Source organism: Panthera pardus, unplaced genomic scaffold (assembly GCF_024362965.1).
Source record: "Panthera pardus isolate Hobbes unplaced genomic scaffold, ASM2436296v1 HiC_scaffold_27, whole genome shotgun sequence".
NCBI lineage: Eukaryota > Metazoa > Chordata > Mammalia > Carnivora > Felidae > Panthera > Panthera pardus.
Genome location: NW_026526843.1, coordinates 106,802,716 through 106,827,197, shown reverse-complemented (window position 1 = coordinate 106,827,197; position 24,482 = coordinate 106,802,716). Strand labels below are relative to the sequence as shown.

Genomic DNA, 24,482 nt, shown 5'->3' with positions numbered 1-24,482 from the left:
GCTCATGTGGAGGTAAGAGCAAATGGAAAAGAACTTAGAGGCAAATGTAAAGAATTAGAAGAAAAAAAAATTCCCTCTGTGAGTTGACAAGGTAAACTGAGCTACCCAGCAAAGTATTTCTGAACACCACTCGTAATTTAGTCTTTGTGAAGAGCAGGAGATGCCCTTTGTGTGAACCCCGAGTAGCATGCGGGAAAACCTACTAGTTAGCTTAAACATGTAGGTGTAGGTCCATTTTCAAATTAGCCTCACAAAGTGTTCTTTCATTGATCCTTGATGAAAACAGACTCAAGAGCAAGTTGACGTCAGTTGTGGAAGGGTTGGCGCATTAGCCTATTAGCCGGGAAAGCCACAACCACACTAGGCATTTCAAAGTGAGGGGAATTAATAGGAAGAGGGGCTGAAGATTCTTCCAGCATCATCATAAGAAACAGGAGAGAGAATGAAAGAGAACAAACACAGCAGCTTTTCACCTCCTGCCACCTGCTGATTTCCCCCAGTGCCTCCTATTGGCAGGAAGCCAACTGGCACTTGGGCCTGGGAAATAGAGTTTTCAGATTCCCAGCCCCAGCATTATAGAACAGAATAAGCTGAGATACAGTAGGTAAATAGTCGGCCCCACTAGGCGTTTCACTCATTCTTGTGAAAGCCAATGGAGAATTAGAGTAAGGGCTAAAGTCAGAGTCCCAGCTGGCCTCTATTTACTTAGGAGAATTGGATCTGGGTAATTTTTTCAGAGGAGATTAGTGTTTCTGGTGAGTGATAAACACATACATACATAAACATATAAACACACATATAGAGATATCCAGATGTGTGAACCCACACAATATTCTCTGGGGGTGGGTCTTGGTCTTCTCTAGCCAGTGGAGCGTGTGTGTGTGTGTGTGTGTGTGTGTGTGTGTGTGTGTTTGTCAGTGACAGAGAGTGCTACTGCTGCTATGCAAGAGTGAGGTGATATTTAGGTGACATGCTCCAGAAAAACAGGGTGTAAATAATTCTATACAGTAGGTAAAGAAACAAAACATTGTCCTGAGTTCTCCCAAGTTACCTCTGGCCACCATGGCCCTGAAGAACCAAGAATTGCCGCTGGAGGGCAGTGCCCTGGTGTCTGCTAACCTTCCAGCTAGCCTTCCTTAACTCCCACACACTGGCCTCCATCTTGAGTATTCCCCTGTCAAGAGCAGGCCATGACCTCCTCTTTCCCCCAGTGGAGACTACAGGGTATCTGGTTCCATGTGGTTCCATGTGGTTCCTGGCTGATGTGCTAGCTGGCGATCCTGAGAGTCACCCATATGTGGCTGCTTTTGGGAACTCCATCATCCACAGTATACCATATATGTAAGTTCAACATTTTGAACATTATCTCTATGTATGTATGTACGTATGTATACACACATAACACTTATGGACAAAGCCATCTAAATGCAGCAATCTTGCATATTACTGTGCCATAACTAAGGGAAAATGTAAGTATGAAATCTGAATTTCGTTAAGGTTTTAGAAAATTCTATGGATGCCTAACATAAAACCTTTCTTACAGATACTTGGATATATCTGAGTATCTTTACATGGATTTAACTTAAGTGTTGTAGAATCTGTACATCCTATTGGCTTGTGTAGTGTCTTATCAACATGTACTTATCCTACAGGGAAGCTGATCACATTTCCTTGTTCTGCCCTTCCTACATGTTCCTCACCCTTGAGGTGTGGAAATAGCTTTATGTCTTTATCCCTTAAGTCTGTGATACTTGATTCTTGGCATCCAGGATAGGATTTCCAAGAAGAGAAATTCACATTCCCCTGAATTTTCGGATCTGGATGGCTGTTCCTAGGAAATGACATGAGAGCCCCAAATAGTTTCCCAAAGATCACTCAGTTGAAAAGTCAGATGTAATTGATTGAAAATCATTATCAGCTTGACCTATGTTTTCACCAGTAACAGGACAAGAGGCTTTTGAAACAATTAGTGTCCCTTGCAGAGGTTAAACATTATTTTTGAAGATTATAGGTGGTTTTATGTTGTTTATGTGCATTCATTGTTGTTGCTGCTATCTCTGCAAGTGAAAATTTCCCAGTGGTTGCTGGGTTTCATAGTTTTTTCCCCTTTCATTCAAGGGCCTCCTGAAATATTTGAAATTATCAAAGTATTATCACATGGTAGAAAATTTGGGAAATAGAGAAAAGGAATGAAAAAGCACCCATGATATTGGTACTGGCACATAATAATGCGTAATTCTGTTTCAGTGTGGTGTTTTCTTTCTAGTTTTGTATTGCTGAAATTGATGCTTACAAATAATTTTGTATACTGACCTTTACCATGACTTATTCTCTTGTCCTGGTCTTCCAGAGCCTTAACTAGCATTATTTTCACAGCTGTATGATAAGTAAACTGCCATGATGTATTTACTCACTGCTTCTCCTCCCACCTTTAATTCTTACAGTCCCCTCCTCCTTCCCTGTACTGTTTCTGTTGAATCACCAGCATTCTTATTGAGACCAATGAAAGTAACATTGAAGTAGGAGCCTAATGATTTGAACCATGTGGCCTTGCCAAGTTCCATAATCTCTTCAGCTCTTTTCCCATCCATCATTTGGGAATAACATGCTGGCCCTTCTGTCTCCCCAAACACTTAACTTGTGTCACAGAGAAAAGTAAAATTTTGTCCCGTTACCTGTGTTTTCCATTAAATAAATGGACTAGAGTGATTAAACTAGGGTAAGAAATCACAAAATTCTGTTTAATAATTAATACTATTTTAAAATTGTCCTTCTAAATATACATAAGCCATGGACAAATTGTAGTTACTTGCCTCTGAGTTTTGTTCCCTATGATTATTTTTATGGCAGTGGTAGGACCTTATTTATTTAAAAGTATTTTTAGACTTCAGACTCTTCTTTTTAAGGAAATTTTTGGATGGTTTTCTGTTTAATGTCTATAGAACAACCTGAATATTAAGGCTTTTTTTTAATGGAACAGGAAAGTATCATGATTAGCAAACTCTTCTAAAAGTAACAACCGATCTCACAGATATTACTGAAAAGTTACTATTTTTGAACGAAATTCCTTTGAGAGAATTTCCCAGAAAGTGTTGAGAAACCCAAGAATGTATCTGAATTTTTCATCAGTTACAATCACATTCTGAAAGTTCTGGTAGAGCTATCTTGGGAACAAAAGCTAAAAAAGGCTAAGGGTTGAACAGCAGACACATCTTTTAACTATATGACCCGGGAATGCATTAGGATTGTTAGTTAAGGTCTCCTCCTAAAACAGGGAGCTTACTCTGTGTCTTCTGAGACTTTGAGTATAAATTTCTTCTATTTTTAAATACAAACAATTATAAGATTTTATTTTGAAGCATCTCAAACATTGGAAAAGTATGTAAAATCAAATTTTGAACACATCAGCTTTAATAAATATTAAACATGGCTACATTAGCTTTGTAATGCACATATACATTTGAAATGAATAAAATAGATACCATGGAAATTCTTTCTGTAATCCACCTTGACCTAATGATGCCCTTTTTTCTTACTACCTCTTCCCTAGATATAAACTCTATCTGGATTTCAGTGTTTATCATTCCCATGCATTTCTTTATGCTTTTGCTACATAGGTATGGATCCATAAGCAACATATAGTATTGGTTTACATGTTTTAAAACTTTAAATTAGCTCATACATGCAGCTTGCCTTATTCACTCAGCATCGCTTTTGAGATTATTTCATGTTCATGCATACATGCCACTCTTTTAATAAAAGTGCCATGTTGCTTTCCATTATGTGACTGCACCACAGTTTATCAGCCACTTCACTAAGAGGCTTGATGGAGGGACAGCTTAAAGTCGTATCTTTATAATTGGTTGGTCAAGTAGAACAGCAAAGGTGCCAGGAATTGATACTTTCATTCCTGCATTTCTCCCTGTGCCTTCAGTTGTTTTGCTCCTTCCTTTATATTTTGGCCTGACCTCTGGAAAGGTTAAGATGAATCACTAACAGAGATACTCTACAGACATAATGAGTATCTATTGTATGTTAGGGAAGAGAGCCAGACATTGGCCAACGAATAGGTGACTGTCAAATCTGTAACCATCAAGTTGTGTGTACATGTGTGTATATTTATAATGTAATGCCTGTGGGTTTCATATACTTGAGTTTGCTGTATTTTAATTCTTGCTTTTAAAATCATATGGTTTAAATACACAAAAAATATAGCCGATAAGAATTTGATTACTGTTGGTTATTTGCTTATTCAAGCATGTATTTTTCTTATTTGTCCCAGTAATATATTTAATTAATTAATTAAAAGTTTATTTATTTATTTTTAGAGAGAGAGTGAGAGAGAGAGAGAGAGCGAGCAAGCAGGGTAGGGGCAGGGAGAGGGGAAAGAGAGAATATTAATCCAGCTTCGCACTGTCAGCACAGAGCCCGATGCAGGGCTTGAACTCATGAACCACAAGATAGTGACCTGAGCTGAAACCAAGAGTTGGATGCTCAAAGGACTGAGCCACCCAGGTGCCCCACCCCAGTAATACATTTTAAAACCAAAGTATTAGATATTACTACAAACCATTGCGTTTACTGTTATACAGATAATATTTAATAATATTTAGGTTAAGTAATGCTAGTTTTGTAGAGAGCGGCTATAGAATTGAAATTGTTTGCCATTCTCCTTCCAAAAAAAGATAAGGAACTCAAGAATCTTTGATGTCTGTTTCCCAATTGTAATGTACAAATTGTTGTGAGACATCAGCTTCCTGTTTTTCTATGTAAGCTGAATCTAGGATTTGCCTCTATAATGTCATTAGTTTTTGGTGACCAGAGAATTTTTTTGTGTGGTAATAGAGAAATATCTGTTAATAACGGAATTATCCTAGTGGCTCCATTGTGCTCAGGATGGGAAATAAGTCCCTGAATCACTTTGATTTTTTTTTCCTTCATGAACAAATGCTGATTACAGTAAATTGGATTTTAACATTTGACTAAATCATCATCTATAAGCTAAATGAAGTTTTAGCTGACTAAACTGAATAGTATTAGAAGAACCTATGTTACAAGTAAATAACGTACCCATTTTAGAAAAGATGAAGGACTCAGGTGAGCCAAGAAATTTCAAACCTAGGATAATAGGTTCTGTAAAGGTTAAAGTAGATTTTTCAATTATAAAGCAAGTGAAACGCATCATAAATTATTGCAGCTTCTCTTGTTTTTTACTGCGATCCAGAAACCATCGTATTGATTTTGGGGCTTTTTATTTAAAAGGAAAATCACTGAGATGAAATTTCATGGCTTTGTGGATACTGGGCTAACTGGTGGAGGTGCTGTGAGGAGTGCAGCTTCTCCGTTGGCAGAGCCCTCTTTTATCTGCACTTTGAACACTGATGGTTGTGGTTTGTTTTATTCAGATCAAGTTTTCAGAATCCGACTACTTTGGCAATGTCCTGCAAACCCGCAAGTATTTAGCACAGTCTGATTTCTTCTGGCTGAGAAAAGCGGTTCCAAAAACAGAGTGAGTAAAAAAAAATTAAAAAATAAAAGAAGGTGAAAGAGATAAATATGTGGTGGCAAGTGAAGTCCCTTTAGGTCAAATTTTGTAATTTCCTCTAGTCAGAGTAGCTGGCTGTCCAGTTACCTTGGTTTGGCAAAATCTGTGTTAGGTGTTGATGAATCTTATTTGTGATATTATATGAATCAGTTCTTAATTCTAATTATGGCATCAAAACATACTGCAGGAATGCTTATTAGGGTACAAACGTGTGAATCATTTCTAGATGTACTTATGAATATATGTATATTGAAAACAAATTGCTCTAGAATTTCACACTCAGGCAGAAACTTTTGAAGATCTTAAAAAAGAACAAATACTTACAAACTATAGTTCCAAAGTAGAAGTAATTGTATACTTATGAAGTAACTAGAAGATTTTGTTGAAGCAGTAAGTGTCACAGAACTGATGGCTGTATAATTTTTCTCCAATGGCAGTTATAATTTATTCCCCTTCCTCCCAGCTGCCTGTAGGAACTTTCCCTATAGGTAGGCAGTTTCCCTAGGAACTTTTGGGGCCAAGGCCAGCTATGATTTCCTTCCCTAGCAACATGTGTATGATGCTAATGATGGCATCTAACCATTATTATGTTGACAATGTGCCAGGAAGTGTTTTACATGTTAGAATTAATTTTATCCTCTTGTCATTTCTGTGAGGTGTACGTACTATTTATTATCCCCACTTATCAAATAAGAGGCTTACAATTAAGAAATCTTCACTTGAAGTTTAGATCACTTTTTTTAATTGAAATACACTTGACACAGTGTTCCCTGTAAGGTTTAGATTACTGTTGGTTCTGCCTGCTGGTACTTTAGATACTGTTCTGCTGGTGCCCACTTCTCCACTGTTTTTCTCCATGTGCTGCAGACTGCATAATTTCTGTTGATCTGTCTTCAAATTCATGGATTGTTTCTTCTGCATTTTCAAATTTGCTTTTGACTCACGTAACAAATTTTTCATTTTGGTGATTGTACTTTGCAATTTCAGAATTGCCATTTGGTTGTTTTTTAGTTTCTGTTTGTTGTGATTTTCTGTTTGTTCAGTCACTGTTATATTTACCATTAGTTCTTTGAATATCATTTAATTCTGTAGGCTAATTTGTAATGGCTGCTTTCAAGTCTGCTAAACCCAACATCTGGCCTTGCTCAGTTTTTATTGACTGCATTTTTCTTAACACTTTTGTCTCTTTGTATAGCATATTTTTTTTGTCGTTGAAAATGACATTTTGGATACTACATTGTAACAACTATGGATTCTGATTAATTTTTCTGAGGCTTTAAAAAAAGATAACTTTCCTTGACTTAGATTGCAGAATCTATCTCCTTATATAGTAGGCAGCCATGGAGGTCTCTTCTCATCTTTTAAATTCTTATGTTTATTTTTGAGCCTCATTTCCCAGAGGTTGTCCCTGTGCCTGCACAGCTTAGCGCTCTGCCAGGGATTGGGGTAGACCTTGTGCTCAAACACCTGGAATAGGGAGGGCTTCTGTCCTCTACCAGTTGATCTGTGTATGGGCTGGGAGTACATTTCTCAGTTAGCCTTGGAGTTCGCTTTCCACTGGGCTCGCTTGAATCTTTCCTGTATGTGTGTCTAGGGTCCCAGGCAGCCAGGGGTGTGCGGAGACCTTACCTCACCCTTCTATGACTATTTTATTTCTAAGATCTCCCTTTTAAATTTCGGGCTTGGGGTTGCCTGGGTGGGTCAGTTGGTTAAGCATCTGACTCTTGATTTTGGCTCAGGTCATGATCTCATGGTCTGTTAGATTGAGCCCCGTGTCGGCCTCTGTGCTGACAGTGCAGAGCCTGCTTGGGATTCTCTCTCCCCCTCTCTCTGTGCCCCTCTCCCCTCAAGTGTTCGCTCGCTCTCTCTCTCTCTCTCTCTCTCTCTCAAAATAAATAAATAAAAAAAAAAAAATTCCTGGCTCTCCTGTCAGTCTTCCCAATGGGAACTGTAACTTCAGGCTGGGAGAGCTGTGGGCATCCTTTCATTTGTTTTCTACCAAGTTTGCCACTTTTAGCTGACAAAGCTGCAGGTTTTCACCTCCACCTCCAATTGAGTCCACCCCCTGTGGCAACAAAGCTGCTGATTTGCCAGCCGCCCTACCTGTCCTGATAGAACAGAGTTCTCACTGACCATGCTGGGAAGGGCAGGAGCAGTCCCTGGCAAGAAGGCCACAGACTCCTGTTCTACTTACTTCCAAGCTCTAGCACTTTTTCATAATTAAACATTTTTCAGTTTGTTGTTTGGATTTGATGATCAATTCCCAGAGCCCTAAAATGGTTGTTTGTTGACCATTGTGTCCAGTTTTATACTTGATTTTTGTGGAAGGAATTTGCTGACTATTTCATATCATCATAGCTGGAAGCCTGGTTTCCATGGCCCACTTTTTTTTTATGGCCTACTTTTTAACCTTGGCTGATATTCTGGTCTCTGGATGTTTGACTGGCTCTTTTTATGCTCTCTGGGTCTCTTGTTACTCTCCCTTTCAACTCCCTGCTCTTTTCTAGACTGTAGAAACTTGAGGCTCTGTACCAGCCCTTGGCTTAAGCTGTGAATACTAGCTGTCCCTCTTACCCATGGCTCCCAATCTACCTATCTCTGCCCTCTGCCCTTCTGGCCTTCCTACAGCATCCACCCACAAAGTTAGTTCAAAGTGTTCACTTTAAGGAGTAGGCCTAAAGCTGAACCATTGCTCTACCCATCCCTGACTCCAGTCAAAAGAACATAGGTTAGAAGGTTTTCAGACTTCTTTGGAAATGACAGGCAACTGCTTTCAAGCCATGTGCTCCAGTGTCCTTGGTTCTCTCCTCTCATCACAATGTCTCTTAGCCCGTCTCTCCTGCTTCATTCCTAACCTCAATCAGTCAATTGAAATTTTAGATGTAAAAGAAAAACGAAATTTTTAGATTTAGGGTTCTAGAGATAGCTCCTTGAATCTGACAACCTCAGCAAATGTTTTCCAGTATCCGGATGAGCATCTCCATGTAGTATGGTAGTCACAGATCTGTGTGAATCATCCTGCTCTTTCAGATCTACTTCAGATCGGTTCAGACTCTTCTTGCAGTTTGTGGATAATTCAAGATATTTTTGTCACCAGTATTTTCTTGAATTTTTGGCGTTTGTGCTTCTCCATATTAGAGGTACTGTCAAGTTAATTCAGTTTCAAAATGTCATTATGCTATTGGGTGTGTGACAAGGCCTGTGCTGCTAATTGAAAACCTCCTAAATGTGTCCTTTTTACCATCATCCTAAAATACTGATGGACTGTCAGATTCAAAGGGTCTTGTCTATTTCTCTTATTTCATTCATGCCTTGGAAAAATGCTGGCTGACTTTGTGGGCTTAGGCAAACCACATGATTCTGTGTAGTTTTCTTCTCCATCAGCAAAAACAAATACCTCTTTCACAAGGACATTAAATTGGTTGATGTTTCTGGAAAAGTTATGCATGAATGAAAATCCATGCAATAGTACTAATTCTTGCTTCCTCAAACTATGTGTCTATTTCAGGGAAAGTAACATTAAGAAATTGAAGGTCCTCTTTGTGTGGTAAAGGGATAGGATAGTCTATTTTTTAGAAGAAATTTTGGGCTGCTCCTTTTCAGGCATTGTAGGGAATTTTAGCTTCATGACACCCACTGGCTTTAATCGACATCTTTTAGTTTTGAAAATTGATGAGTTAATCTAGTGGGAGTGATTCTGGAGTAGCTCCACTACACTAGTTTACTTTGAATAGCACATCATGATTATATTTCCACAAAGCCCTGAAATAACATTTTGCTTCTTTGTGGGTATAGGAGATAAATACCCTTTATCTTTCATTCTCATGGAATCCATTTTAGCCGAACTAATGTGCATTAAGAAGTTTCTAACGCAATGGGAAATGTCAGCAAGAATGGAGTTAATTGGGTGGTCATCCCTGAAGGTACATATTTAGGGGTTGGTTCTCAGAATTGTCACTTCATCAGCTCACTTAAAAATAGAGGATTTACTCTACTGCTTGGCTTGAGTCAAAAGTAATTTTTTCCCTTAGGATCCCCTTTCTTTGACAGAAATGGCTTTAAGTCAGCTTCCCTATTAACTCACTCTCACTCTGCTGTGACCAGACATGTCTGGAATTTCTTTCTCTATCTTTTCAAAAAATAGGTAAAAATAGATCAAATGTCTATACAAATTATGATTTTCCCAGAATTTTTGTTTGTAAAAGCATTATCTATAGCATGGAATGGGAAGGATATAATCTACAGGGTATTAGAAATAAAGTAATAAATATTCTATGGTTTGACCATTCCCTATTCCTTTGACTATCTTTAAGAGTTGATAGGTAAAATGTAAAACTTTAGCCTGATGTATATCTATTTTATATGGTTCAAAAAATCAGAGTACCGATGTCCTTGTCTTTAAACAACTGTATTTCATTATTACTATTACACTCCTTTTGTGTATTCCATTGTCCAGTATAATTTCATCCCCATGTATTTTTCTTTTGAAATTTATACGAGACCTCTTCCCACCTTGTCCATTAAATCCTTCCCCAAACACAGTCTGCAGGAACACCCTAAAGTCATGGTAAGAAGAATTTAAAGCACTTGAAGGACACTTTTCGTTTATTCAAGTAGATGTATATATAGCAATAAATTCATTTCACTAGATGTAATGATCTTCTGATCAGCACATGCCACTGGGACAATGGTCTTAGCCCATAAAGAGCTTAACATCTTGTTGGGAGACAAGTTGTGTTAACACATATGCTTTCAGGGCCCAATCAGTTAACAGATGGTGATGTAGACAAGTGTAAACTGATGGGGGGCGGTGGGGACCGTGGAGAACCAGTCATTGTACACCTCGTTTAAAGGAGTTCCAGTTCAGTCCTTTTAAAAACCGTTGTGATGGGCAAACAAAACATTTTCATGAGAAAAGTCAACCCATTGGTTACAACTTCATCTACGGACAACCACTTGTCAGTGTTTCAGTTATCTATCTCCTGCAGTCTAACAAACCACTCCACTAGGCTCAGCGGAGTGCTTGTTGTTTATGAGCTTTCATGTAATTGCAGTCAGAGAGTGGCTGGAGCTGGAGTCATGGGGGAGGTGTCTTCTCTCATGTCTAGTGGCTGATGATGGCTGTTGGCTGCCTATGGCTTTGCATACTGGGCTTCTTTATAGCGTGCTGATTGAGCAAGAAGCTCCAAAGAGCAGGTTCCTGAGAAAGAGAGGAGGAAGGAACCGTGTGTGCACAATAGGGGGAGGTTGTATTGCCCTTAATTGCCTGGCATAGGCAGTCCCGTGGTGTCATTTCCACTGCATTTTCTGTTTTAAAACCAAGTCACCAAGGCCAGCCCATAATCCAGAGGAGAGGAATGTAGACTCCACTTCTTAATGGGAGGAGTGCAAAAAAAATTGCAAACACATGTTAAAATCAGAATAGGTAGCCTTATATTAGAGAATGGTAAAACTAAATATATAATACACTTGGATATAATCAGGGAGATATACAGAATATTTAATGGCTGGTTTGGCATAGGCAGTGACCAATAAGAAGTAGCAGTAGCGCCCACAAGTGGTAAGATCTACTGGTGCAGCCACTAAATATCAGCTCTGGGTACAATCAAGGCTCCAAACATACTTTACAGACAGCACCAGCTCTGGGAATTCAGGAAAGGTGAAATCGTGGGCCTGAAATAAGAGGTTGTAGGTACTCTTGCTGAAGCTTCAGAGGCCCTATCAGGCCCCCTCTGATTGTTTGATCTCTTTGTTTTGTCCACCTTTGTTCATCAGCAGTTAGAATCATTTTTCCTGCATGGCCCTTATCCTCACATTTTGCAAGTTCATTCTTTGCTGAAGGCAGGGGAGAGAAGGGATGAGCTCTAGGGATATAAATCATCTTTTGCACCTATTACGCTTCAGTCCATTGTCCTTTAGGACTTGACTCAATCTTCAGACATACCAATGCTGGGTTCTTTGTACGGTAATGTGTTAATTTTCTGTTGCTGCTGTAACAAACTACCCAACGTTAGCAACTCAAAATAACACAAATGTATTATCTCACAGTTCTGTAGGTCAGAAGTACAGGATGCCTTGGCTGGTTTCTGAGATCTAGCTTTCATAAGACTGGAATCAAGTTGTCAGCTGGCTGGGCTCATAGCTGGAGGCTCTGGGAAGAATTTTGTTCCAAGCTTATTGAGTTGTTGGCAGATTCACTACCTGCCAGTTTCAGAACTGACATCCCTACTTCCTTGCTGGCTGTCATTTGGGAGCCACTGTTCCCTTCTAAAGGCTTCTCTCTGATCCTTGCACCATGGTCCCTACATCTCAGAGCCAGCAACGGCCTGTGGAATCCTTTTAACTCTTGGAATCTGACTTCCTCCCCGACATCTCTGGGACTCCAGACACAGAAGGTTCTCTACTTTTAAGGACTAGTGATTAGATTGGCCTCACCTGGATATCCAGGAGACCATCCCTGTTTTAAGCTCCTTAACCTTAATTATATTTGCAGTGTCCTTTTTGGCATGTAATGTAACCTCTTCACAGGATCCAGGGATTAGGACCTGGACATAATTCCACCTACCTCAGGTAGTGACCTTAGAACGATAAAGGTGTTTTCCCCTCCACTTGTTTCCTCAAGAAGGTAGACCAGCCAGTAAGTTTGTTTGCTAAACATTGGGGCTTATTGAAATACTAATCCTAACTCTGAAGGAAAAGAGTACACATTTTATGGAAAGGAGTACATGTTTCAGTTTTGACTAGAGGAGGCACTCTCTTGATTTCCAGTAATGTCTCCGGTATACTGTAACACTTAAGAGAACCGGTTTGAAGTCACAGCAGATCTTGCATAAGTACATAATGCTTGTTAAGTCTCATTGTCCTCATCTGTGAGATAGGCTAGTGATTCCTACAGTTGCTACGGGGAAGACTACAAATAGGAAGTGCCTAGGGCATTGTGAGCGCTCAGTGAAAATTTCCTATAGCCACTGTTACTTCTAATGATAATAGAATGATGTATTTGTGGACTTCTTTATAGGGAGAAGGTGTGGGCCGATCAACTAGAATCAACCCTTGGATTTCCTACCAGTTTCATATTAGTCTGACTTAAATTATTAGCTTGCCATAATTCTTCTGTTAGATATAAATCAGTAAAATGATTGTTTTGAAAAGAGATCTATATGAGTTTATTTTGAGCAATTCAGTTTAAGACAGATTGCTTGGTTTTTATCATAAAGGGCAGAAACTCACGGGCCTCTAAATCAGGGGTCAGCACGATGCAGCTTGTGGGCTAAATCTTGCCTGATGCCTGTTTTTGTGGGGCCCATGAGCAAAGAGTGATTTTTAGAGATAAATGTTTGTAGTCGATCTAATGATATGAAGCACTAACTCTGAATCCCAATTAAGCAAAATGTTATTTTGCCTCTAAAGAATTCCATTCTTCTCATTAACAGGCTGTCTTACAAAAAATTGTACTCACTTGTTCTATTTTTAACTTTATCAATAAAATTTTGTGGAACCCTTTCTCTTACGAAAGAAGTACCTACATAACATCTTTGATTTTTGCCTCTTTGCCTACAAAATGCCTAATTGTCTACCATCTGACTGTTTACAGAAAAAATTTTACGAAGCCCTGAGCTAAGTAGTTCATGCATTTAAAGTGGAATGTAGACTCTTTTTTAAAAATTATTTTTGAGAGAGAGACAGACAGACACACAGAATCCAAAGCATGTTCCAGGCTCTGAGCTGTCAGCCCAGAGCCTGACTTGGGTCCTGAACTCACCAACCGTGAGATCATGATCCGAGCAGAAGTCAGATACTTAACTGACTGAGCCACCCAGGTGCCCCTGGAATGTAGACTCTTTATAGCTGGAAGGTACTCCCCTGATTGCTTAATGCAGGATCTTTAAAAAAATTTTTTTTAAGTTTATTTGTTTTTTTGAGAGAGAGAGCGAGAGAGAGAGCAGGAGAGGGCAGAGAGAGAGGGAGAGCAAGATTCCCAAGCAGGCTCCGCACTGTCAGTGCAGAGTCCGATGTGGGGCTCAAACTCACAGGCCATGAGATCATGACCTGAGCTGAAATCAAGAGTTGGACGCTTAACTGACTGAGCCACTCAGGTGTGCCTCTCAATGCAGTATCTTAATTTTATAGCTGAAACCAAACCCCAGGAAGGTGGGCAACTATTCCAACACAATCCCGCTACTTAGTAAAAGAGGCAGGATGACTCATTAGCTCTTTGGATGCTTACATCTGTAAACTGTCCACTGGAGCAGGGAGAACCTCTGGGTGGCATGGTTATACTTTATCCATCTCTCTTTACATAGATTTCTGTGTTGTCATCAATGCCAAACATCGAATGGACAGGTCAGAAGTGATGCAGCATAGAAAGTTAGCTGTCCCATGGATCTATTGAACTAGGCCTGCCAAACATCAGCTTCTTGCTGTTTCCATCTATGGGGAGAGCCCTTTAGATTCTAGAATTTCTCATTAAAGCTATTTCAGAAGCACTGGTGCTGACTTTTTCTGTTAAGTTAGTACTAGTGAATAAGCAGGCATGTTAATATATTCTCACTGAACCATGTTCAGTTTATGATGAGGCTGCTCATTGAACAGAGCAATAACCCTAAACTGAGGTGGTAATTTCCCCATGTGCCCTATTTCCCCATTGCTCGCTGGTTATTTGCTAATAAATCTTGCCACATTGTGTTCATTCTTGTTGCCCTCCTGCCTGGATAATGATGATTTCTTGGTGGTATTTGCTTCTCTTTCTACAGGTGGTTTACGAATCCCACGACCGTCAATGCCTTCTACAGTGCATCCACCAACCAGATTCGTGAGTACTGGCTTCTTGTCTCCTTGTTAATGTGGTACAAAATGGAAGGAACTTTTCCCTGACTGTGATTTCTTTATTTCCCTCCAAAAGTGATCAGGTATGTGGGTGAAGGAAGTTTAAGTTTCTGTATCCATATGCCCGATTTACTTCACTCCCTTCACCTAATTAAGTAAAAACAAAACGAAACGAAAACAAACAAAAACCCCAAGAAGACAGAACTACAATAAATAAAACTACAGGGCAGTTGGCCATGAAAAGAAAACTGTAGTCATCTTTCATAATGTTCTTAATGACTTTGTCCGCACCATTTTTGTTTATTTCTAGGATTGATGGGGAAAACAAGCAGGTAGCTGGGCAGATGATAGAACCTGAGGGGCCTGTCTATAGAAATGCTTGGAAATGTTCTAATTGACCCTAGGATGTAAAGTCTTAAGTGGCTTTTATTTACACATATTGTGTAGGTAAAAATGCCACGATAAGTTTACAAAATGACTAAAGGTCAGATTAAATAAAAAATCTGACAGTACCGAGTGTTGGCAGCAGGGACACATAATTATTATTGGTAGAAGTGTAAATTGCTTCACCCACTTTGCAGAGCAATTTGGCAATACCTAGAAAGGCTGAAGATGTCCATGCATGTCTGTGACCATCACTGCCCTCCTGGCATGTGCCCCGGTGCTTTGTTTCTCCAAGTGTGATCTTGGGACGGATAGCAATGGCATCACGGAGCAACTGGTTAGAAATGCAAATTCTTGACTCTTAAATACAGAGAACAAACAGAGGGTTGCTGGAGGGGTTGTGGGAGGGGGATGGACTAAATGTGTAAGGGGCATTAAGGAAGACACTTGTTGGTATGAGCACTGGGTTTTATACATAGGGGATCAGTCACTGGAATCTGCTCCTAAAATCGTTGTTGTATTATATGCTAACTAACTTGCATGTAAATTAATAAATGCATAAATAAAAATGATAAAAAAAAAAAGAAAAGCAAGTTCTTGTGCCCCACCTTAGACCTGTTGTTCACAAACTCTGGACATGGGGCTCAGAAATCTGTTGTATTAAGGCTTCCAGGTGACTCTGACGCAGTTTGAGAACCACTGCCCTAGAGAAGTCTCACAGGAGGAGGCTTGTGTGAGAGTACTCATACCGGTGTTGTTTATCATAGCAGAAATAGTGAAATAACCTACGTGTCCGTCTGCGGGAAAATGACCCCAATGTGGCCTGTTCACACACAGGAATGCCAGACAGCAGTGAATAATGAGTGATCTAGAGCAACATGCATTCACATGGATAAAGTTCACAAGTATTGGTTGTGGGGGGAAAACAACTGGGGAAATACTATCAAGTGTGATACCATATAAAAAAGTTGAAAAGCATGCAAAAACATTCCTATGTGTTGTCTAGAGGTACATCCTTTTGTAGTGAAAGTAGGAAGACATTCATGAGAATGACAAACATCTGAATGCAGGGCGGCAGTGACCTGTTGTGGGGAGGGGAGGCTGCTCCTGCTTTAGCCCTTGCTGGTTTCTCATCCCTTCTGCGCCTCCTCTGGTCTTTGTCTTCACTCCCTCACTTGGTGATAACATCTAATTTCATTCTTTTAAGTGCATCTCTGTGTGCTTTGTTGAATGTGGGCGATGGAACTTACAAATGCTTGCCACCCTTGGCCACGGGCCCACCTCCTCCCCGCGAGATGTAGCTTCCTCACTGGCCTGCCCACTTCTGTCTTTATCCCCCTTCAGCCTTTTCTAAATAGAATATTGCAGCCATTTTAAGATGTTTTACAATCATCTCAGGTCCCTCCTCTGCTCAGCACCCCTTATCGCTTTCCCGTCTCACTCAGGATAAAAGCCAAATTAGTTGTGATGGCCCTCAGACCTCTTACTGCTGCCTTATCTCCCCTCTGTTCCAGCTGTACTGGCCTCCTTCCTGTTCCTAGAGCGCGGGACTCCGTTCTCTCCTAGCATTTATAGCAGAAGCTCTTTTGGCCTGGGAAAATTCCCCAAGTGATCTGCATGGTTCATGCTCCCATTTCCTTCAAATCTTTGCTTGAGTGCTAACTTCTCAGTGAGGCATCCTACCTGCCCTCTGTAGATCCTCTCTGCTCGCCCTCGTACCCGCAGGACTCGCTAGCCAGAGAGGACAGCTCCGGAGCTGTGGCTGCCCACTCCCGGCAGGCACAGCTCATGAGAGTCGCCCTCGTGTGGTCACCTTTGGGAATGTCAGTTTCTGAAGGACTGGTGTGAGAGCTTAATGAACAGAAGGAAAACAAGCAGATGGTGGTAATATTTGATTTCTACACTAATTTGTATAACAAAATCAGTTGTTAAATATTTTGAATACTTTGAATGTCACTCCTTACTATAGAAATACTCATTGTTATCGTGAAATCATTGCTTACTTTGTCCCCCAGCTTTATTGAGGTATAATCAACGAAAAGTATATATAGTTAACATGTGCACCTTGATGTTTTGATATAGCTCCAAGTTGAGAATTAAGCTGCATATGTTACATGGGAACTTAAGATTTTTGAGATATTAATGATTACTACTTATGATATGAATTATATGTAAATTATAATAACAGTTGGAATAACCTATTGGGCAATAGAAAATTCTTTAGATTGTCCATTTTTTATTAAAAAAACACACTTTTTACTTTGAGCCACTTTTACAATTACTAAAAAGTTACAAAACCAGAACACAGAGTTTCCATGTATCCTTTAGCTAACTTCCCTCAGCGTTACCATCTTACATAACTATAATGCAACAATCAGAACCAGAACATTAACATTGCTATACCACCGTTAACTAAAGACCTTACTGAAATATCACTAGTTTGGCCACTCAAGTTCTTTTTCTGATCCAGAATCCTATCAAGATCCCATGTTACATTTAGTCATTATTTCTTCTCAGTCTCCTACAGAGTTTGATAGTTCTTTAGTCTCTCTTTGTCCTTCATGACTTTGACACCTTTGAAGAGTACTGGTCAGTCATTTTGTGGAAGGTCCCTCAGTTTGTGTCTGTCTACTCTTTTCACGCGATAGGACTTAGGTGAATGCATTTGGGGCATGAATGTCACAGAAGTGGTGCCGTATCCTCCTTGGTGCCTCATATCACCGGGTTTGTGCTATTTATGTGTCTTATTGCTGGTGATGTGAGGCTACCCTTGTTCACTTGGAGAAGATGATTTCTGCTGGGTTGTTCCACTGTAAGGTTGCTATCCTCCCTGCCGGTGTAGTTGGCAAATATCTTGGGAACTATATCTCTGAGACTCTATCTATCCTGTTTCTCTCCGGTTGTTCGTTCACTGATTTTAGCCTCCATTAGTAAAACTTGTATGCAGCAAGCATCCCTGTGCTGTTTTCTCATTGCTCAATTTCAATTTCATCCCTTCCATTCGTATTAATGTGAATTCTATTGTAAAGAAGGGACCGTCCTTTCACGCGCATCTATCTGTGCAATCACATATTTTTTATAGCCTTATGAACTCATGGATATTTATTTTATTATGTGGATTCTTATCCAATGCTATCATTTGCTGTTTCATCGCTCAGAGTGTTTAGCTTTGGCCATGAAGCAATCGTGTGGATTTGCCGCTGGATCCTGGTGTCACAGTGCTCCTTAACTTGTTTTTCATTAACTGAAGCAAATGCCTGCCGAGCTCCTTGAGCTCCTGCATTCTCTCTGTTTCTAGAGCAAGTGGATGAGTCCCTCACTTAGCCTGGATCCCAGCTTTTCTGTTAGGAGTTTTCAGACTTGACTTGAGCATTTCTTCTTCCGGATGGGGTCCAGAAACTGGCGGGAGGCTGGCTGGCTCCAATGTAGAAACCTGACCCGTTGGGGTTGGACCGGATCCAGAAACTGGAGTTGGACTAGATTACCCATTTTAAAAGAAAGTGTTCTATGTAATATTTGGTACATGCCAAAGAATATACATAACATATTAAAACATATACATTATATTCCTATGAACCTACCACCCCCCAAGAACTAGAACATTCTCCATATCATTACATCTGTCCATGCTTCTCCCCATCCCATTCATCTTGCTTACTATAGGGGTAACTAGTTTTCTGCTTTTTGTGCTTATCGTTGTCTTTTTCTCAAAATAAATTTTAAACCATTTGTTGATACTTATTTTTGCTTATTTTTATAGCATAATAAAAATGGTATACTGCATGCAATTTAAAGCTACTTTGTTTTTTAAAAATTTTTATTCTTTTAGGGAGAGAGTGAGAGCAAGCAAGCATGAGGAGGGGAGGGCAGAGAGAGAGGGAGAGAGAGGATCCCAAGCAGGCTCCACGCGCAGGCCTATGCGGGTCTCTATCTCACAACCCTGAGATCATGACCTGAGCCAAAATCAAGAGTCGGACGCCTGGCCAACTAAGCCAACCAGGCACCCCTAAATCAACACGTTTTTAGGATTCATCCTTGTAGCACATGGCAGTGAGTTTTTCATTTTCCCTGCTGTATAATATTCCATTGCATGACTGTACGTCAGATTATTTACCTAGACTACAGACTTTGTTGACAGACCTTCGTGTTCTCCCACTCCAGGTTTTTGTCATTATGGACAGTGTTGCCAGTCTGTATACTCCTCTGCTTGTCCCCTGATGTTTTGGGTATATACTAAGAGTAGAATTACTGGCCTACAGGTTATGCAAATACTTAACTTTACCAGATAACATCAAATGGGTGCCAAACAGCATGTTACAGAGTACAGATGTGTTTTCATCAACTCTCATTTTCATCGCCTATTGGCATTGGTAGACTTAGTTTTCACCAATAGTGGCATTGAGATGGATGCTTCACCCGTGTTCCCACACTCACTTTCCAGTGTCAGTGAATGCTTAACGGCTCCTTTGGGGATTTCAATGTGCCTAATAATATTTTGCCTCTGGGATTCACCCCTGCTCAGCCTTTTTCTTGTCTGGGAAGAGGTGATCCTATCACAGGTTTACTGAAGAAGCATCCCTTTCAGGGTAACCCAGTGGTTTCTGGAAAGCTTATGAACACAGGGGTTTGAAATGAACAATTTGAAGCAGTGTTTTAATTAAGAGATTCAAGCTGTTTCTATTTTCCTAATGACCAGTGCTTGCTCTCATTGTAAATTACATTACCAGGCAAGATGACAAGGAGTCCTTTGGGTGACTTTTTCTCTTTCTCTCTTCTTTCTGACTTTTTGGACTACAAATTAAGACAGGTGGAGTTCCTTCTTAGACATTCCCCACTGGGTTTCCTGGGAGTTCCCCTCACCCCCAACTGCCTTCTTGTTCCTTCAGTGAAGAAGTGAAAAATTGAGGTGATTTTCTGAAATGAACATCTTTATTGATTAGGGGCTGATTCTGACAGCATGTGGCCATCTGTTTAATTGGGTTTCACATCTAAGATGTAACTATACTTAGTAACGTGATTTATGAGAATTTCATTCAGTTCCCATTACCGTTTTCTGATTTATGCCACTTAAGTCCAGTTCTGCATGCAGTAGAGATTTGAGTAGACAACACAAAAGCCTATAGGTTTTTTTGTTTGTATTATTTTTGCTTTTTGTTTGCAAATTCATGCCTTTGTCCGAAACTTTATGGTTTGTGGCCATATTTCAATGTTAGAATTTTGCAGTGTGGTTGTACTTCTTATTTTTCTACCATTGTCAAGCTGGGTAGCAGTGTCTTCGGACACAGAGTGTAGTGTGACAGTAATGATTTAAGTCTACTCTGTGAGGAGTTATACAGAGGAGCCATGGCAGAATTTAATTATATTTGAACTGATAAGGTGGTTAGAGGGGAAAACAAGGAGCTGAGGTTATTGTTGCCTCCGCTTATGTTTTCCTAGCTTTGTGATAACGACAAAACTGGTCTTCCTGCTTTTTATAGGAAAACAGTAAGGACCTTGAGTGCCACTGATTTAGTTGTATGACCCTGGCCAAGACATTTTTTCCTTCCTGACCCCTCTTGTCCCCTTAGGCCATACGTTGAGGTTACCTAGTCTCACAGTCTTCGGTGAGGACTTAACAAGATGGATTTGAAAAGTGCCAGCATGTTGTCGAGGTTGGAGTTTGCCCGTAATCCCTAGGATAGCTAGCTAGTCAGTCACAGGGTGAACAGCAGAATGTGAGAATTTGTGTGTGTGTGTATGGGGGGGGGGGGGGGGAAAGAGTATTTTTGACCTTTGCTTTCAAGGAATTAAAAATTAGGACAGTATTTTTATGTATTAAAAAAAAGTACAACCAAGTTGGAAAAGTGTTTGGCAGTTTGTTGATATCTCCTATTGCCCAGAAGTTCCACTCTTCATAAAGTAAGTCAATCCTTATGCCCACCAAAACACATGAACATTGAATGTTCATAAGAGCAAAAACCTTGAAAGAACCTATTGTCCTTGAATAGATAGGTAAATAAATTGTGGTACAGTCCTATAATTGAATATTATACAACAGTGAAGAATAAACCCCCTTCTACCTTATGTAAGCATGCCACTGACTTAATGCTTAGCGAAACACTGCATGGCTCCAGTCGTAGAAAGTTCAGGGCTAGGTGAATGAATCTAAGTGATGGCAGTTAAAATAATGGCTCCCTTTGTTGGGGGTACTGACTGTGAGGGGGCACAGGACACATTTTCTTTATTTATGAGGGGGTTGCACAGGTGATGGTTGTATAAAATCTCATCGTGTTCTGCTGTTAAGATTCATGCTTTTACTATATGTGTATAATACATAAACAATAACACTCCTATCCCCCCCCCCCTGTAAAATTGTTTATAACAGCATATAGCATGCATCCACTTTTTGGGCTTGTAATAGCTTACATCAGGCCAACCTCCAGAGATGTGGATCAGGGATTGGTACAGTTGTTCTGTAAAGGGCCAAGTAGCAAATACTTTTGCCTTAGCAAGCCGTCTGGTCTCTGTTGTCCATTCTCAACTTTGCCATTGCAGCCACAGATAGTTCATAAACAAATGATCATGGCTGTGTTTTTAGTAAAACTATTTACATGGGCCATAGTCTTCCAGCCCCTTGTGTGGAGCACGGTAAACGGATGGGCTCCAAGGGGCCTTGAAGAGTGTTCTGACCCAGCTTACAAACTGCTTTGGGTCTGATCAGGTGGTAGTACCAGGGGCAAAAGGGTGGTAGGGCATACGGGTCACATTTGGCTTCCATTTCTACTACCATGGACTGAACTTTAGAATAAAATTAATTTTGTGTGCTCAGTATCAATGTGTGTCTTTAAAATGCTTCATTTCAATGTTAGTTTTTATCTTCATATGTCTTAAATCATATTAAAGAATTAGTTTAAGCAAATAAAATGTTGACTTGAAAACAAGCAAGGACTAAGGACTAAAACCAATGATACTATTGCCTTTGTTGTAATACACAAGGGATTTGGTTACCTGAGTTTAATCATAGATATTCTGCTAAAGAAGATAAACCTTTGACCAGAGGCTGGGCTTAGGCTGTCATCAAACTATAGTATTAGTCCTGAAATCAAACATAGATTTGTTTTGCTGTTAAGGAAATGATGATGTTTCAAACTGAGAGAATTTCTCATACTTTGTTGACTCTGCCTAAAACCATAAAGTAGAAGCCACGTTAGCAAATACTCACTCACCTGTGGCCTCTAGTGGAATTTAATGAAATTAAATTCCTGAATCCATTTGACACTCTATTTGGGGACAATTTGGGAATAGTCTTTCATGGTTTTGGAGGTAAGAGGGCGGACACTGCAGTGGTTACCTAATCCAAATTTCTCATTATCTACAAGAGATTCTGACACTCATGGTAATTCTTCATACTTTTTTCCACTTTGTCACTTAGTATTTATGGATCCCCCAATGATTCTGATTACTTCTCAATGTTCACGCCGCTGTGTGGTCCCCTCCAACAATGAATAAAGCTGACCCCTGTAGCTAATGGGTACTGTGGAAATGATGGAGTATAACTTCTGAGGCTAGGTCATAAAAGACATTGTGGCCTCTGCTTTGCTTTCTTGGATTGATCACTCTGGGGGGAAGTCAGCATGGATGTCATGAGGGCACTCAAGAAGCTGGTGGAGAGGTCCACGTGTGAAGGACCTGAGGCTTTCTGCCCATAACCAGTACCACATGAGCACACCATCTTGGAAGCAGATTCTTCAGTCCAGCCAAGCTTTCTAATGACAGCAGCCCAGGCTGGCATCTCGAGAGCAACCTTGTGAGAGACTCTGAGACAGACCACCCATAGAAGATGTTTCTGAATTCTTGAGTCAGAGAAAGTGTGAGATAGTAAATGTTTACTGTTTGGAGCCATTATGTTTTGGAATACTTTGTTACAGAGCAAGAGATAACCAACAGAGATGTTACAACTTGATAGATACTGAGTTTGGTGCTAGGTTGTATACTATAGTATACTGTAGTAGTGAAGAGAGTGGGCTTTGATTTTGAATCCTGGCTGGGCCACTAATAACTTGGAACCTTGAGTAAGTTACCTAATATCTTTATGCCTCAGTTTAATTATCTCAAAGTAGAGGTAATAGTAGTGACTTTCCTATAGAGTTGTCATGAAGACTAAAGGAGATAATATATATACAGCAAATGAAAGACTGGTTTTCAGTGGGTATTCAATAAGTCATAGCCATTAAGAATCCTTGCTTTTGAGGAGTTGGGAGAGACAGAAATGTGACCAGTCATTTATATGACATCATGAGTGTGCAACAGAAAGGTGTGCCATGCATCGTGAGAGCCATGGAGGAAGGGTAACTAATCTGGGGAGCAGAGATGCGCTTCATGGTGACAGTGATGTTTGGGTCAGCATCGAAAGGAAAAAGACATTTTCTAGGCAAATAAGGAGGTTGGGCCATGCAGGAAGGAAAGCTGCTGGTGCAAAGGTGACAGCAGAGGCTGGCAAGTAAAAACCCTAGAGTGGTGAGATGGGCACACGTGCTGGGGAACAGGCTGCGTGTGGAGGAGAAGGAATGATGGAAGATGGCATGTGGAACAAGTAGATGAGGGCCTTGGAAGCCATATTGACAAGCAGGCTACAGGGAGCTAGGACAGTTCTCTTCGGGAGGCAAGAAATTTAAGTTCTGCTTTCTTAGTCTTAAAGCTCAAGGCATCCCTTGGAGAGGGAGAAGACTGAGGTCGCTTAGACCAGTTAGGATTTTGGCAGACAGTTCAAGAGCGGGACGGGGGGGAGTCTTAATTTAGGCAGTGGCAGTGATCCGAGGGAGTAGGGAGCATAACTTAAATCCTGAAAGATTGCTTTCAAATAACTGTGCAGTGGTAATACAGGTGGCAATTTTCTAACTTTTCCACTGAGGCTTGAAACGGAGCACATAAAATGGAGATAACTGTTCTCTGCAGCCCTTCTTCACCAAGAGCTGTTAATATGCCAAGCATTGCGACAGATACTTGAACATATTTCTAATCTTCACGGTAGCTCTATACACTTGGTATTGTGGGTCCATTTTATAGAAGAGGAAATTGAGGGTCAGACAGGCTAAGTAACTTCCCCGAGACCACACAACTAGAATATTGCAGAGTTGGGAGTATAACCCAGCTTCTCTGCTTTCATGTTTTTAATCTTCATCCTATGCCATTCGTTACTGCATCAGAAAGTGAGAATTACGTGAAATGATACACGTGAGTGCACTCTGAAAAGGTGAAGAGCATAATATGTGTTAGAGTATATATCATCGTTATGTCATACCCTCACTCACGTGGTGGGGAGATTGTTTCCATTTGGTATGGGAATAAGACACTACAAGATGTGGGTACCCATAGGAGTTGGGGGTCAGAAGGTCGGATGGTTCCCAGATCCTGCTGATGCCACGTCCCAAGGGGCTGAGGCATGGACCAGCAGGTTATGATTGGCAGCTGGAACAGAGCTGCTCTCTGCAGGCCCTTTGGCTGTGCCCATAATCTCCACGCATCCTTGGATTTGGGTAGAGTGGAACAGGTGTTACTTGAGAGATGCCATAAGCTACCTTAAAAAGAATATTTAGATGTACTGTCCAAAAGGTTTTACTTCATAAGATGGACTAAGGGATTTAAGAAGTTTTGTTAAATGAGCTGAAGTTGTCATAAACAAACTTAGAATAGGTTGCAAAATTGCAAGATGATGCACTTAGCAAGGTTGTGGGATACCTGTTAGAAT

At 40.3% G+C, this 24,482-nt stretch overlaps 1 protein-coding gene across 2 annotated transcripts in view; it reads left to right on the top strand.

The window, feature by feature from the left end:
- PHEX (phosphate regulating endopeptidase X-linked) overlaps window positions 1–24,482 on the top strand; it is a 229,879-nt gene that overhangs the window by 163,814 nt on the left and 41,583 nt on the right. For both annotated transcript variants that reach the window (XM_019433558.2, XM_019433557.2), the window contains 2 exons: window positions 5,406–5,509; window positions 14,299–14,357. In XM_019433558.2, coding sequence (XP_019289103.1) covers window positions 5,406–5,509; window positions 14,299–14,357 — 163 coding nt within the window. The remainder of the gene's footprint in view (window positions 1–5,405; window positions 5,510–14,298; window positions 14,358–24,482) is intronic.